Source organism: Eleutherodactylus coqui, chromosome 6 (genome assembly GCF_035609145.1).
Source record: "Eleutherodactylus coqui strain aEleCoq1 chromosome 6, aEleCoq1.hap1, whole genome shotgun sequence".
Lineage (NCBI taxonomy): Eukaryota > Metazoa > Chordata > Amphibia > Anura > Eleutherodactylidae > Eleutherodactylus > Eleutherodactylus coqui.
This window is the reverse complement of record NC_089842.1, coordinates 60,281,948-60,299,218: the sequence shown is the minus strand read 5'-3', so window position 1 is coordinate 60,299,218 and position 17,271 is coordinate 60,281,948. Positions and strand designations below refer to the sequence as shown.

The 17,271-nt window shown below is 42.2% G+C and overlaps 1 protein-coding gene across 1 annotated transcript in view; it reads right to left on the bottom strand.

Annotated features, from left to right (window-relative positions):
* The window catches only part of TTLL10 (tubulin tyrosine ligase like 10), an 83,370-nt gene that overhangs the window by 3,650 nt on the left and 62,449 nt on the right, over positions 1-17,271 (bottom strand). The window contains exons 8-11 of the mRNA XM_066606902.1: positions 12,550-12,721; positions 9,447-9,587; positions 7,077-7,193; positions 729-822 (exon numbers count right to left, since the gene is read on the bottom strand). Coding sequence (XP_066462999.1) covers positions 729-822; positions 7,077-7,193; positions 9,447-9,587; positions 12,550-12,721 — 524 coding nt within the window. The remainder of the gene's footprint in view (positions 1-728; positions 823-7,076; positions 7,194-9,446; positions 9,588-12,549; positions 12,722-17,271) is intronic.

Here is a 17,271-nt window from a genome sequence, read left to right as displayed (position 1 = left end):
GGAGCCTTAGGGGGCCCATAAGGCCTCTCTTCTCCATATAGGTAACCCAGTACTATGAGTAAACCATTATAGTTGGGGGTCCTGTTACAATTTTTGCATCGGTGTCCGGGAGCTTCAAGTTACGCCTCTGCCTGCACTGCACTGGTATTTATAGTACACCTCCCAGCTAAACCTGGGGCTATAGAATGACCCCTTCTACCCAATTCCAGTACTGCTTTGGGGGCGACTCACGAGACAAAAAAGGGTAGGTTGACTTACACACAGTCGTGCACACGTTAGGTTGCAGACACACCAGACTGTGACCCATCAGTGACTTAGACATAAACACTACACAAAACACCACCTCGTTTCTTACATTGCACAACCCAAACAGGCGACCACAAATACATTTACACAAACTACACAAAGTAATTAAAGTGCCGTGGGGACCCTTAAGTCTGGGATACTACAAAGGAGCACTTAGAGGGAACCAATCATCAACCATAAGCAACAAAAACTAAGTTATGGTGTTTATAGTTTAGGCGTTGTGGAGACCAACGAGCCTCTATTCACACTCACCCGATCCCCCGGAAGTTCCCCAGACTCTACGTCACCTAAACTCTAAGTACAATAATGCGATTTATGGTGCTTATAGTTGGTGACAGATTCCATTTAAAATGCAATGTTACAAAAGAACGCTGTTGTGTTTTTTTATTGTTGTTTAAGGAATTCTAATATGAGGAACCAACCAAGAGTCTCATTGACAACACTGGGGATGACGTCTTTCAACACTTCACAGTTAGTGTGCAGGGCAGGATTACAGTTCATCTCCAGCAGCCACACCTAGAAGGTTAAAATTGAGAAGTTAGTTTCATGTATAAACAGTGACATAGTTATAGGGAGTACAGAAGATGAAGTCATACCCAAGGTTCCCTCTGCCACATATGTGACACACAGTATACTGATAAAGTTTTGCATTAGGATCAAGAGCTTTAAAATCATTGGCCCACAAACAACATTTATCACCTATACAAGGTAGGTGATGGGTCCAACCACCAAAAATGAGAATGAAGGTTTGAGTCTCTTGTTTGAATGGAGCATTTGTCCTGCATGAAAATGTGTAACCAGTAGTGCATTCAAAAGGGGATGCAAGACCCCCATTGTTATAATAATGCATCCATCAGGTATTCTGTGGAAAGGTCATATATGTTGTTTATGGGCCAACACCTTTAAAAGGGTTATCTGGTTTAGATATGCCATTACCAAACATTTTATTAGTAGTGTGAGGAGTCCATTTTTTAAAGGTGTCTATCATTAAACCAAGTCATATAATGGCTATAAGTAGTTTTTCATTCTCCGGAGGACCCAACACATCAAATCATTATACATCAAGAAAAGCCCAATGATCTCAAATTGCGCCATATAATGCTTTGTTCTCTGTGTAGTGGCACTGCAGAGAAGTTTAACACTTGCTTCCAGGTTCCTTTGCAGATATAGGTGATTGTTGGGTGTATTCATGGGCGTAACTATAGAGGATGCAGGGGATGCGGTTGCACCCAGGTCCAGAAGCCTTAGGGGGCCCATAAGGTCTATCTTCTCCATATAGTAAGCCTAGTAGTATGAATAAAGCTTTAGAGTTGGGGGCCCTTTTACAGCTTTTGCATTGGGGCCCAGAAGCTTCAAGTTACGCCTCTGGGTGTATTAAGAGTAGAACACACTGTGATAAAAGTATTTTCAGTGCCCCCTCCTATCAAAAATAGTGCCAAAAGTGGAAAACCCCTTTAACATCTGGGTATAATGGTCCAGAGAACTAGACAGCTGTAATCTTATTGGCAATACAAGCATGATGACAATATTTGGTATAAAATTCATATAATTTGACGTTATCTGTAGTTTTTAGGCTCATATAAAGAATATGTATAAATGAAGAACAACCTTAAATAACTTTTCACTAGTAACACCCTATACCAGATTTATCAGTGACTCAGCAGGATGTTCCCTTTTCTTCAGAAGAAAGGTCATCTGATGACACAATACTGCATACTTCAGTGATCAGAGCCTAACTTCTATACCAGGAAAGATCTTTGAACAAATTAAACAGCATCTATACAAGTACTTGGACGAGAATGGAGTAATTAACCAGAGCCAGCATGGGGTCGTAGCAAACAAGTCCTGTCAGACTAATCTAATTTTCTTCTATGACAGAATCACCGACTGGGTTGAACAGAGAAATGCGGTGGATTTGGTATATCTTGACTTTCATAGAACTTTGACAAAGTATCTAATACCATCCTTATTGAAAAAAATGACCAAATATGGGATTGACAAGGCAACTGTTGGGTGGATTCACAACTGGCTGAGTGATCACACTCAAAGAGGGGTCATAAATGGCTGCACATTCAAGTCGAAGAATATATCAAGTGGCGTACCACAAGGCTCTGTCCTAGGTCCAGTGTTGTTCAACCTTTTTATAAATAATCTAGAGGAGGGAATGGAGGGGAAACTGATCAAATTTGCTGCCAACACAAAGCCAGAAGGAAAAGCTAACACTAGAGAAGAGAGGATTCCAAAAGATCAAGAAAAGCCTGAGCAGTGACTAACAGAAAGGAATGTAGAAATGTAATGTCCCACATCTGGGCAAGAAAAATAAAAATATAAAAAACATATAGAATAGGAGGAATTGGGCTAAGCAGCAGCACATGTGAAAAAGACGGGTATACTAATAGATCACAGACTGAACATGAGTCAACAATGTGATGCAGCAGCAAAAAGGCAAACATAATTATGGGATGTATTAAGAGAAGCATAGAAACTAGATCACGTGAGGTAATTATTCCTCTCTACTCTTCCTTGGAAAACTGTGTCTAGTTCATTTTACCAACCTCAGAAGCATGAGTCAACCATACAGGGATTGATCTCGCAACCTTCAGGTCATGAGCAAGACCTTAGTACTATATTTTTGTTGCCTTAACACTCTGCGCCACAGTCTTACTGTAAGTCCAACAGCTAAAAATCAAAGGAAATATGAAGAAAACTGACTCCAAAAAAAAAACATTTTCTTCAATAAAAACTATTAAAGGTCACAACTGATAAAATATACTGGATGACATGCTATGTCTCTGCATGTCGTGTGGCAAGTTTTCTCAGATGGGACTTTTGATATTCTTCAATTCATTATTTTATGGAGACGGTTTTCTTCCTTCATTAGGTTGTACCTTATCAGTATTAGGGTTTTTACTCACTAGTAGAGATGAGCGAACACCCAAATGCTCGGGTCAGTGTTATTCGAGTCGAGCTTTTCGTAAAATTCGAGAGCTCTACTTGAGTAATGAACCCTATTGACTACAATGGGAGACTCGAGCATTTTTGTATGTGGGACGCTGGGTGCTGAGCTTTTTTTTTTTCCTAGGCTCTCTCTCTCTCTCGGTAGAGTATGTTCGCTCAACTCTACTCACTAGCGGGTTTTTTTTCGCTGCGTTTTTTTCCCCAATGCCAATGGAACTTTCTAATGTTAATATCGCATTGCACAAAAAACGCAAATTTGCATTGCTGCGATTTTTGTGCAATGCAATTTTAACATTAGAAAGTCCCATTGACATTTTGAAAAAAACGCAGCGAAATCGCAGTGAAAAAAAAAAAAACACTAGTGGGTAAAAGCCCTTACGTAGACATTAACTCAAAGCCAGCGCTTTACTAAGTACTGGTCTCAAATTATGTTCCAATGAAGCGTACTCATTATAACATAACTGTAACGGGTAGCAGCTACAACCAGGTTCTGGCTTTTGAAGTGGCCAAAAAGACCCCTTGAGACATAAGACACGACACCAGCATTATAAATGGTACATAGTAGGTGATAGTATTGAAAAATCAAGATGTCTGCATCTGCCTCAGAACACACAATTACACTTCAAAATAGGAATAAAATACGCAAATTACTTAATTCCACATAACACTTAAAGGGGTTGTCCCGCGCCGAAACGGGTTTTTTTTTTTCAACCCCCCCCCCCCCCCCCCCCCGTTCGGCGCGAGACAACCCCGATGCAGGGACGTACAGAAAGCTTACCGGAGCGCTTACCTTAAACCCCGCGCTCCGGTGACTTCTATACTTACCTGTGAAGATGGCCGCCGGAATCCTCTTCCTCCGTGGACCGCAGCTCTTCTGTGCGGTCCATTGCCGATTCCAGCCTCCTGATTGGCTGGAATCGGCACGTGACGGGGCGGAGCTACACGGAGCCACACGGAGCCCCATAGAGAACAGGAGAAGACCCGGACTGCGCAAGCGCGGCTAATTTGGCCATCGGAGGGCGAAAATTAGTCGGCACCATGGAGACGAGGACGCTAGCAACGGAGCAGGTAAGTATAAAACTTTTTATAACTTCTGTATGGCTCATAATTAATGCACAATGTATATTACAAAGTGCATTATTATGGCCATACAGAAGTGCTTACCCCCACTTGCTGCCGCGGGACAACCCCTTTAAGACTATCATATAGTATAATCTAGTTCCCAAGGCTCCAAAACCCATTATACAGTATTTAAGATGAGCATAGCTACTATGGCAATGTTTACATGAAGGAGGTTGTCCGTTTTACATCTCTTTCATATAATGGGTTTGAAACAGCTATGTATGCAACTTAGTAGTATAAATTTGGGGTACTTTTACACGGGCTGATTATCGGCCATAAGATTGCTCAAACAAGTGATTTTGACTGATATTCGTCCTATGTAAAAGCAGGACCGGAGCCTTTATTCCCACGAGTGTATATTGTTTTCATGGCCGTCCGATATACGCTACGATTTGGAAGTAAAAACTCATGAACAGGCACACAAATCTAATGTTTGTGTGCCTGTTCAGACAGCATGGGTCCCGGCACATATATGCCGAGGCCACCATGCCGTTGCCCCTTCCCTCCCCTTCACCGGCTCACCTCCTCTCTCCTTCCCTCTACTGTTTGCAGTGGGAGGGGGTGGAATGGGGGCGGAGCTAAGCTCGCACCTCTTGTCCGCAGCCAGCAATGGGAGGAGGCAGGATTAGGCTTAGCTCCAACCCCTCCCCCTCCCATTGCAATCAGCCGGAGGGGAGGAGAGAAGAGGGAGGGAGTTTAGCAGTCACGCTGCAAAAATCTCTCCCACCTCCCTTCTCCGGCCGCTGTCATTGGCTCCATTAGGAGCCCATGCAGCGTCCGACGTATTTCGGACCAAAAGATAGTTCCAGTATACATCGTCTCCCCTTCAAATATATTTTTTCTTCTTGCGCATCAATGTGTGCCAAATGTGCATAATAAATAAATACTATTTCATTATATGTATTGGCTGTTTCATGAGGTATCACTGCATGTTATGATTACCAAGGAAGCCGTACTCTAAGTGTTGGACCCATGAGGTTTTTGCACGAGATATATATTCTGATTAAAGATTCATTGCTGTGAGATATGATAGATGGTTGATTATTTACATATTAGGGTTTTTACCCAAGATGATTCCCATTATGATACTTTTCTCAATATTACTTATCTTCCTCTCCATATCTCACTGCTCGGCTAAAAGGTTGTTGTTAAAACTACATGTAAATATATGGAGCCGACTAATATTATTACTATTATCTAATGTATATATTGCTTAGCGGTATATTTATATCTATTTTGTGGGTAGGAGTTAGTTTTTCTTGTATGACTACTTACAAACAACGCTCTATATACATAGAGTGCTGTTTGCCATTGTATACAGGTGGAGATACCTTCATGATCGTTCATAATAGTGAAACCTCTAGCGCATGCGCATTGTACTTTTGAAGTTCCCGGCACCAAACGGAGCCTAATGGTTATACCAGCGGCAACATAGGACTCCAGGCGCATGCGCAATCAGTCTCTCAAGATTCCCCACCGCTCTCCTTAATCTCGCGATAGCGGACACATTATGCACAGGCGCATTTGCACAGAAGACAAACCGGAAGCATCGGAAGCCATGGAGAACATGAGCACATGCGGATTAGGTACTGTTCAGCTGTTTCTTGTGGTTTTAATTGTTGGTCTACTATATATAGTCTGTAACTAAGGGTGTATGTATACTTGACAAAGATCACTGTGTTGATCGAAACGTCGTATGTGTATGGAGAAATGAAGGAAGAAGTTTTACTGCATCGCTGTCTGCTGCCACAGTACTTCCCTTCTTGCTTGCATTATCTTTTGGGCCAGACATAAAAGAGTCCGGCGCTGTATTGGCCCGGCTGGGCGATTTTACGTGTCGGGAATACAGCCATGTGATCTGATGCATTGGAATCCAATGCATCAGATCATAGCGTATATCAGCCAGCCGTGAAAATGGCAGGCCAATATACGCTCGTGGGAAAGAACCCCGATAAGGAAATTGCTCATTAGTCGTCAGCTAATTTGTTTCATCTCACTAAAATAAGTGAGATGAAATTTGTTTCATCTCACTAAAATACGAATGGAGGTGGGCAGCTGGAAGACATCTTCATTCACTGAATGGGTATCGCTCCTGTGTGAATGCACACAGGACTCACTGCTGCGCACTAAAGTTCCTAATAGTCGTCCCGTGTAAAGTAGCCTGAGTGCAATGCTAATCTCATACATTGTGAAGGACTGTCACCTTGTCACTAAAGCCTTCTCCATGGACTGCAATGCACTCCTACTTTGGCCACGGATGCTGATGGGAGGCACATGTCCAAACACATCCATCAGCCCCCTCATACTGCACACAAGCTGCTGTAGCTTTTCATACAGTATGTAATGTTTTTAAATGGGGGGGCTGATGGATGTTGGTCACATGCCCCTCCACCATTGGCCATCTGCAATCAAGTTGACAAAAGTACCAGGGCTTCACTATGAAAAAGATCAGCACTGAACTTGCAACAAGTTTAGATGAGTAAATCGCATACATTGTGGTTTCCAACCCATTAGTTAAAATAAATACAAAGTGGCCAACAACCTTAAGGACAGTAACAGTGTAATCTCAGATATGAAGAGATAATATAGACATTGTCATCATTAATGCAAATTTTAATGTATATTCTACAGAATAGAAAACTTTTTTCCATCACGAATAACGAATAGCAGATATCCTAAGCATGCATTACCTTACAATCATCATCAATCAGGAAGTCACAGCCAATAAGGTCAAAGAATCCCCGGCGGCACTCCAGCTTTGATTTCACACTCAGGAAACAGTGGATCATTATCTGCTGCATCCTTTTCTGTCAGAGACAGGAAGAAAATGACGTAAAATGAAATCAGGCATAGATATTCCTGCAGAAAGGTGTATCCTATATCAACTGTTAGCTATGTAGATGACAGACTCTTCAGGAAATCTTACAGCAGGAGGCCACAGCTCAGATGGGGATGTATTATGTCTACCGAATGGTCTAGAAAAACATTTCTGAATGAAATATTGCCAAGTGTTGGGTGTTACTGTGTTCAAACTTAGAATAAAGAAAAAGTTCTTTGACCTTATAATACCGTATATTGACTTATACCCTGAATGATCACTGCATTGGTAACAGCTGGCATGTGACATCTTGTAATCAGTAACGTGGCACCACGTGATGGGCACGTCACATAATGTGCTAGCCTCTCTTCTGCACAGTAGAAGGCAACATTTGGCAGCCACGGGTAAACATGACTTGAGTGACTTTGACCGTTGGTGCCCGGAGATGTGGTGCCAGTATTTCTGAAACAGTCACACTTGTCTGTTCCTAAACCATGCTATGAAGAGTGTACCAAGACTGGTTGAACCATGGAAAGACATCCAACAGCAGATCACACAGCGGCATGTTATGTATGGTTGATTCTAGAGGAGAGTGTTGATTGAGTGGCACATCCGGTATCTTAGCAATAAACCAGCATAAACTAGGGATAGTTCTATGTTTGCATTGCTATGGTCATCTACATTAAATGGACTCTCACATAGTTGAGTAGTTGGTAGCCCTGGTTTACCTTGGCATACTTTCTGAGCCATTGTGTCTCAGATATAATAAATATCAGTCAGATGGGATAATATATTTCTATTTAAATTCTTTCCTCCTCTTCTTTGTCATTGGATGAGGTGTATATGTTATAGATCTGCTCCTCTGTTACTGGTCTTTTACCTCATGATATAATTGTTTTATGATACATGGATCTATAGTAGCTGTGATTTATTCTTCACTACACAATGAGGTTCTGTCAGGTCTATTACCAGTTTAGAGTGGGCACTGTGGAGTGGAGCAGGATCTGATGGCTGCCCTGTGCCCCTAGTGCACCCCTTATTAAAGACAGGTATGATTTTCACCTGCATGGGGGGGAGGTTTTAATTATGAGGAGGTTGGTGATTTGCTGTATGTTTGTATATATTTTGTGTACTGTGAGTTTAGCATCAGCTTGAAAAGACCCTGTAAAGGAGTCGAAACGTCACTGCTGATGGATTGCTGAGGAATAAAGTTATGTCTCTTGGGATGAACCATTGATGATGCCTAGTTCTGATTTATCCTGAAGGTTTCTTGGGTCTGGGTCAGACCTTCTTTGGGCATTCATCTGATATCACGCCACCATACTTGGTCAGACTGGTGAGTGCTGCTGACAATATTTGTGCTTGTGACCGGTATCTTATCATGATCTAGCACAGTGGATCAACTGATCCAGCATTACAACAGCAAGGGAAATTAGACAAATTTCCACAATGACCATGCAGCGTACCTTACATCCACTGGCGTTCAATAGCTGAAAACTGACAAGTATGTCCCTCGCTACTGCCATTGCCAACAATGCCTTGCATAGGCCCAAGAAAGAGGTCAATGGACCTTGGGCACATGCTAGAAGGTCGCTTGCAGTAAGGAGTCCCACTTCCTGCTGAAACAAATAGATGGTCGGGTTTTTGCCTGGTATAAACAGCATGAAGCTGTATCCCATGGGTGTACCAATGAAGTTCAACAGGCCAGTGGGGGTGATGTCATAGTCTGGATTGCATTTTCCTGGCATGTCGTAGCCATACCATAATCCTTGAATAGTGAACGCTACAGGGGCCTGCTAGGTGACCATCTGCACCCATGTCTTCAGAAGGTCTTCCCTGACAACAGTGCCGTGTTTCAACAGGACATCGCTCCATGTCATCGAGCTTGGATCACTTGGGAGTGGTTGGAGAAACACGACAATAAATTCTTCATACTGCCTTGGCCCCCAAGCTCACTGGACTGTAATCCCATTGAACATGTTTGCGATATATGGGAAAGAGCTGTGCGATCTGCTCCCAGTTATCCATAAAATTGTACCAACTGATGGAGTAGCTGCAATGGGAATAGGTCAAGTTGAGTATGGATGATGTTCGCCACCTTGTGGAATCTGTTCCCCGCTGTCTGATATCCATGTTCGCCGTTTTGAGTAGGTGTTCCTCATGCAGTGATTGTTAAGTGTATATGATATTGTTTGTAATACAATTCTATCATATCTATGGTCAGTCATTTCTATATTCTCACCGTAAAGTTGTTCAGCACCCAGTCTTGAGGTAGGCCTTTGCTTTCTGCAAACTTCTCATTGACGTAACTGTTAAATCTCTCCATTGCCCATACTGTCTCTTCTTTAAGCTCATTGTAAAGGGGGTTCTTCTTCTGCATGTACTAGGGTCAAACAAAAACCATAGGACACTCAGCAAAGCATTGGTTGTCCAAGCATTTTAAAGGTTTGCCCAAGATCTGCATCTCTATCCTTTCAAGACTTTCAAAACCAAACAGACAACTGGTCATCTACCCGATTATGTGGAATTTGCATTTTAGAATGAGAATATAAAAATAACTATGAAAATGACAGTATTTTTATCAATAGGTGGCATTATAAAGTTTTGTATTACATACACCTGAATAAAATTGATTTTCATCAACAGTAATCCATGTGGTTAGGCATAGTTTTACAAGTAAAACATATAATTAGTCAATAGCTCTGTTAAGCATCCTGTACACTGAAATATTGTTGACACCCAAGGTAGAACAAGCAGGCCACTCCATTAGTCAACTCTGTTTAAGGGTTATTGGCCATATACCAGCTCTACATAGAGATCAGAAAAAACTGCTTAAGAAAAACAGATGCAATGGATATATACATCTACATCAATGTCTACCTAACTACCACTAATCAAGGCTGTTTAGATGTGGATATTTATGTGGATTTGGATTTACACAGTAATAGTGACTATCAGGAATGGATGTTGGGAAGATTTTCATTGGAGGCTGTAGAAAAGCACTACATGCAACCACTTCTAAATTAAACTAATATATCTCAATACTGGAGGAGAAAGAAAAGAGATGGGAAAGAAATCTTATCTCCATGCTGGCATTGAATCTTCTTAGTTCAATATACATCATACTAAAGATGGTCAGTTTGCTAACACTAGCTCCTATAGGAACTTAGACTTCAATTATGCAGATTTATCTTGCAGAACTTTCTTCTAGCTGCCTTCTAGTTCTAATTTTATTGACATGTTTTTTAGTAATACCTGAATGGCTGAAGGCTACAGATAATATTCCATTGAACCTGGAGAAGACATATAGCATGCCAAAGTGCAAGACATCAGCAAAGACTTTAGCTGTAACCTTAACAGGACATCTGCTAGCTTATCATGAAGAGCTACCATTACGGTTAGTGCCTAGTAGTGGTTGGTTAAAAGAATCTACTGTAGATCATTCTACAGAACAATTCCCACTAAAAACAGAAAATCTCAGTCTCTGTTTTTGGGAAAGATGGCTGACAACCAACATGGCACCATTACAGTCCCCACAAGGGCTACACAGAATTCCCAATTCCCAGACTCCTGAGCCAAAAATTTGCCATCAATGTAGAAGAGGGGATTGTGTCATTAAATAACTGTTCAGCTTTGTGTATTAAAGTTAAATTCTACTCTCAATATACAATTTTAATCCTCCTAAGATGTTAAATAACATTGTAAATGCTTTAAAATACTAATATTTTTTGCAAGTTTCTCTTTTTCCTGCTTTATATACAAGAACATGCAAAGCATAAAGGCAGAACATCTGAGGACCTTAGGGAGAGTTCTGGCTGGCCCCATCCTGTAAAGGTTCCAAATAGAGATGAGCGAGTATACTCGCTAAAGGCAATTGCTCGAGCGAGCATTGCCTTTAGCGAGTATCTCCCCGCTCGAGACGGAAGGTTCGGGTGCCAGCGCGGGGGAGCGGTGAGTAGCGGCAGTCAGCAGGGGGGAGCGGGGGGGAGAGAGGGAGAGAGAGATCTCCCCTTCGTTCCGCCCCGCTCTCCCCCGCAGCTCCCTGCTCGCACCCGAATCTTCCATCTCGAGCGGGCAGGTACTCGCTAAAGGCAATGCTTGCTCGAGCAATTGCCTTTAGCGAGTGTACTTGCTCATCTCTAGTTCCAAACTGAGTAACGAGAGCCTGTGAAAGACTCCTCTCTAGTAAAACTGCATTAATTAGCAAACAAGGGGAGTGGGAAATTGGCCAACACGTCATCGAAAGGGCTTGTAGTGTAAAACAGACGCCATACCCTTTTGTCTTGGATATCAAAACTTGGCACCAGTATAGGGGGCTATTCTCCTATAGGGTCTCCTCCCTGGTTTTGAGGTACACTAGCAGTAACACCCGGGTCCAAGTGTCTTAGGGGGAATTGACTCCTCTACCATCGAAGTCACCAGTATCATAAATGATGCCTAGTAGTGGCACAGTTACAGAGTTAGCAAAGGGGCCCGTGAACGGTGATGTGACCTACCAACTACTGTATGTACTAACTGTAGAACTTTCAGAATGCGTATCTGTCTTGTAAAAGGAAGTCAGCAGAATTCTGATTTTAGCTTTAGATATGAATGGGGAAGAAAACTACAAATTGCTCAAAATCAAGATAACTAAAGCAAGTATCTGCAAAGTAAATCAAAATTTTATGAAGTTTTCAACAGAAAGTTGTTGTTCTAAAAGGGGAACCTTGACCTTGTGGCAATCATTGAGGGAACTGTAATGATGGTATCATTGTTGTCAATCAAGTTTTACAGTACCACAGTATCAGATCTATCTTACTGCACACACTGTATGTTTGAATGGAACTCTGAGCACCTTTATTAGGCTGGGTTTACACAGGGCGGATTTGCCATGGAAATTCCGTCAGGAATTTCGCCGCGGCAAGTCCGCCTGCGGTCGCTAATCCCGGGATTAACCAGCCATGTGGATGAGATTTCTCAGAAATCTCGTCCACACGGGACGGCGAATCCACCACGTCAAGGCCGGTGCTGCAGCGTGAATTCCCCGGCCGCAGCATGTACATTTTTTTCTTGTTCCGCTGCGGCTGCGCTCTCCTCTATGGGAGCACCGGCCGCAGTGGAAGAGCGAGCTGCCAGGCCACTTCAAAACCCGCGGCTAAGTGCCGCGGGTTTTGAAGCAGTGCTTCTCCCGGCAGAAATCAGCCAAACGGCCAGATTACCACTGGGATTCCAGTGTGTGAACCCAGGCTTAAAGAAGTGACAATTTGATTTTTCTTTTACCGGATATTGCTTCGCTTAGAGGCAAAAACAGCAGAAATAGAGACAATTCTACGGTAAATGAAGCAACTTTAGAAAATATCACATACCTGATTGGTTAGGTGACCCGTGAGGTCATCAGACTTTGGATCATAAGGATTGCAAGTAAGACGAACATAGCCATGGCGGAAGAATACAAAGTAGGGTACAGTAGAAGCTATAAGCAGGTAAGAGCGAATATCAAACTTCTTCCCTTCCAGAAGCAAAGGGTTTGCTATATACCTGCAGTACACAAAACATTTTGCCATAATAATATCAACTACTCTATTGGATCTTCGATGTGAGGTACAATGGTTCAGTAAGACAATGAGAACATATTTACAGCAACTGTGGCATTCTCAACTAGTCAACCATTTACCTACAACTGTTGGATGGTCATACATGGTTTTTCTTTGTTAATCAGGAAATCTATGTAAATTAAATAGGGGGGATACAGATCATATTCACTTTTATTACTATATACCACGGTGAAGGTATGGTTATCTAGCATTTATAGCTTTAGGTCTCACTAAAGACATTTATCTTCTATTCACCGGATAGGGAATAAATGTCTGATCAATGTGGGTCCTACTGCTGTGACCCTCCAGCGTTTCTGAGAACCACAGACCTCCAAAGACCCTATGTGTATGAAGCGGTGGTGCGCATGTGTGACCACCGCTCTATTTACTTCTATGGGACAAAGGGAGATGGATATACTCAGCTATTTCCCTCCCTCCCGGAGAATTTAATGGAATGGTGGTAATACATGTACAGCATCACTCTATTCATATGGGGCTTTTGGGTTGTGTCATTCTCAATATCACTTGGGGTCCAATTGGTTGCACCCCCCAGTGATCAGATATTTATTCCCTATACTGTGCAATAATGGGCAATTTCTTACAAGCAATCGCCCAAAAATAGGACATGCAGCGTTTTTTTCAGATTTGCAGCATTGTTGCGAGAGAAAATTTACTTGTATGGATAAACACATTGAAACCACTGTGTTATTAACATGCATGCGTTCCGTCCATCATCGGACAGAACTCATGCATGAAACTCGCTCGTATGCATACACCCTTAGGTAGAGGACAATTGTAGGACTCTCTTCATATATCCAGTCCTTCAGTTATGATGGTGTTTTTATATTGCAATACATCGGAGGAAAACCCGTAACAGACGCGATCTTATCATTTTCGTAGGGGAACAATTCTGTGCCTAGTTGCATCAGCTGTGACATCTGGCTATGTCTAGCTATGAACATACACAACTTTGTCGTTAGTTGTAAAATAAAATTGACCAAACTCAATTAACATGAAAATTCAGCCAAAAATAAAATATTATCATAGCAAAAATAGAGTTTCCACATCCAACGATAACGGTAGTTTTCAGATCAGATAAAGTTTCTGGTAGATGTATATTATTTCCATCAGCCGGCTTACAAAAATTTCTCACTTTTCAATTGTGTAATACTTTAAAAAAAATGTCAAGCGTGGTCTTAATTTATAAATTGCACCCATTTTACTATGTATGAACTGGATTTATCTGATTGTAGTCCTGCCATGGTCTATTACTCCATGGAGTTTACAAAGCCTTGGTCCTGAGCGCAGTCAGTTCTGGTTATTGTGCTCCTATTATTTGCTAAGGTTTTCTATGACGGTATTTGCGCGGGGTCATTATGTGTCTTCCTGCATTCTTCCTAGATGTCAGGCCATTTCTGCTATTATATTGCCAAAACAAAGGAGCTGACAAAATATTCTTCTCCCCGTCCTCCAGAAGAGGTGGACAATGTCCTTGAGAGCCGCTATTATAATTTAGAATGGCTTTTTCATTAGTATTTTTATATTTGTGATGATGAGATCAGTGCATTCTCAAAATGCTACAAATTACACAAATAGCCCCTTCTACATCATACATATTGATTCTTTGCTGTTGCTTTTGACCTCTCTGAGGACAATTTAAGTTTTTCTTCCAGTGCTCTTCAGACTGAAAAGTTATTGGAATATTGCAGTCTCTTCTTTTGAAGTCTTCTGTATCTTCCCTCTATTTTTTTCTGCTTTATTACATTTTTATACAAATAGGAGAGTTAATTGAAAGATCCCAAAGAACCACAATGCCATATAAGTAAAACATTCATTCTGTAAAAGAGCAGCGTTAACATAGGCATAGGGCACACAGAGGTGTATACATATTCAAGGGGCTCAGATGACGTTTCACTTGGAAGGTTTAAGGGTGACTTCTAGTGGCCATCATACAGCACTATATTTTGTGTATTTATTGATGGAGTGCTGTATATTACTTCCGATTGGCTACAAAGATCAGGATGGATGTCTGGAGGACTGGGGATGATAGAGAGGTGTACAGACTCATGGTGATCAGGCGGGAATCGTAGGAGCCGGACACTTGGAGAGAGGGCGGCTTGCCAGAGAATAATCTGAGTGGTGCTCAGCCTGGAGAAACTGCATTGCAGCAAGACAGAGGGCTCCAAGAGAAGTTTGCTGAGGAAGCCATGCAAGACGAGTGCTGGAGATTTTATGTTTGCTAGAGAGGGCCAGTGGCATGAGAAAAGAGACAGGCTGTAACGGAGGAGTGTGGCTTCATAATGCATCAGAACGAACACTGCTGAGAGGACAATGCTGCTGGGATTAGAGCTGAAGAGACTGCTGCAGAAAGTCCAACTCATCTTGCTGCTCTCTGAATCAAGGTATCCCAAACAGACATCCAAAGATGCCTCTCCTACACTATGGTTCCAAACACATGAGGGATACGTAAGTGAGGTGGGCCCTCAGAAAACAACCCCATAGTGACTAAAGTGCAGGCCTGTCAGTTAAAATGCTTGAGCCTATTCCAGAGAAATACATATTCATATGCCAGTTGCAGACAATGTTTTTGGACAATATTTGCAATTACCTTCAAACTGTGTGTGGGCGACCGCCACAGCTCAGTTGAAAAGTTTGGTGATACTACCATGTGTTTTATAACTACGTTGTATTGCTAATTTGTGTGTTATCTGTAAATGAATGTTATAATATTCTGCACACGTTAGAGTTGCGCATATCCTTAATTAGAGTTAGGTTATTCAACAGTTTTGTAATAACTGCATACTAATTATCCATAAGGTTTAGCTAGAGGTACTAAGGAAAACAGCAAAGAAACTCCACTATACCCTATACAAGGATGACTGTCTGAAAATCATAGTCCTCTCCTATGTTACAGACAACCTCCAAATTTGAGGAACTTTATAGTCAGGTGTGCATTGCCTTCTGACACACAAAAAGGAACTTGTCCCTGTAATGTAAGGAGTTGCAAGACTTACTCACATGTACTGATCGCGGACAGAATACAAATCCCCAACATAGAATGGGACTATAAGATCCCGGGGACATTCACATGTTCCACATCTGATGTTGTGTACCTGATCCTGTGCAGTGAATGTCCTGTTGGGGGCTTTTATGTTGGAGAAACAGGACAAAAACTAAAAGCGAGGATCTCATCGCCACACGAATAAACCGAGAAAGACAGAATTACCTGTGGTCGAGCACTTTTCTAGTCATGGACATGACATAGAAGATATGAAAGTTATGATACTGAAATGCAATTTTGAAGTCACAAAACCATAGAAAAAATGTGGGAATATAAATTTATAACAACTTTTGACACTTTTAGTAGAGGGTTGAATTATTCACGAGGATTTATGAGTGAGTGGGAAGTATGAGAGATCTATAGCAGAGGTAACACTGCTGGAGTCATCGGTTGGAATCACTTGCTTGGAGTCATCGGTTCTCGTTTTTCTTCTCTATCGGGGCCTAGTCTACCATGAACACTTCTTCTAGCCATAACTTGTCTTTGCACACTCATTACCCTTAATGCTCCTCTCAATACTTCAATAGTACTAAAGCCCCCTCTTTGGCCTTATAAATAATATCCCTTCCTTACTCTTCAAAGTTATAATGCCCCCTCTGTGCCTCTCAAAGATACAGTGCCCACACTCTGCTCCTCCAAAATACAGTGCCCCCTCCGTGGCATTATAAAAATAATCTGTGCCCCTCAAAGTTATGGTGCCACTTCTATGTCCCCCCCTAATCCCCCCAAAAGTCTGAACTTTGTAACTCACTGCTTTGTTTGACAGCTCGGCTCCATGCAGTGCAGAGCTCACTTCTGCTCTCCATACAGTAAAACGTTGGAGAGAGAAGATGCGGCGAAGTGAGCTCTGCACTCTATGGTGCCAAGCTGTCAGACAAGTTTCTGCGTTACAAAGAGTTCTGCTGCTGGCCCAGGAGCCTGGCAAGTCAGCTGTGTGACAAGGGCTGGGTCATTCAGTTCGCGCCCCCCCCCCCGCGCGCGCCCCATAGGCTCTATAGCTGCTGCATGGTCAGCTGTCATTGGCAGAATGTCATTGGGTACATAGGATTTGTAGTTAAGATGTTCTGTGGTATCTGGCACCGAGCCATTAGCAGCAGATCTCTTAAAGGGAACCTGCCACATATTTACAGCATCAAGTTATTGTACTGTTAGGTGACGTAATAGGGAGCCGGGTGATGGCTTACTTGTACTCACCCGCTCCTGTGATTCAGCGGTGTCCTCTCAGTGCGGCTTCACACAAAATATGCACGTCTATGCACAGAAAATGGAACCCATTGTTTTTAATGGGTTCATACACACCTTTGCGTTCTTGCGTGCGCATTTTGCGCACTAAAAAAAAGCCGTGACATGCTCTATTTTTTGGTGCATTTGCGCACCTAAGGCACAATACGAGTCTATAGAGGTGCGCAAATGCGTAACCGATCCCCAAGAAA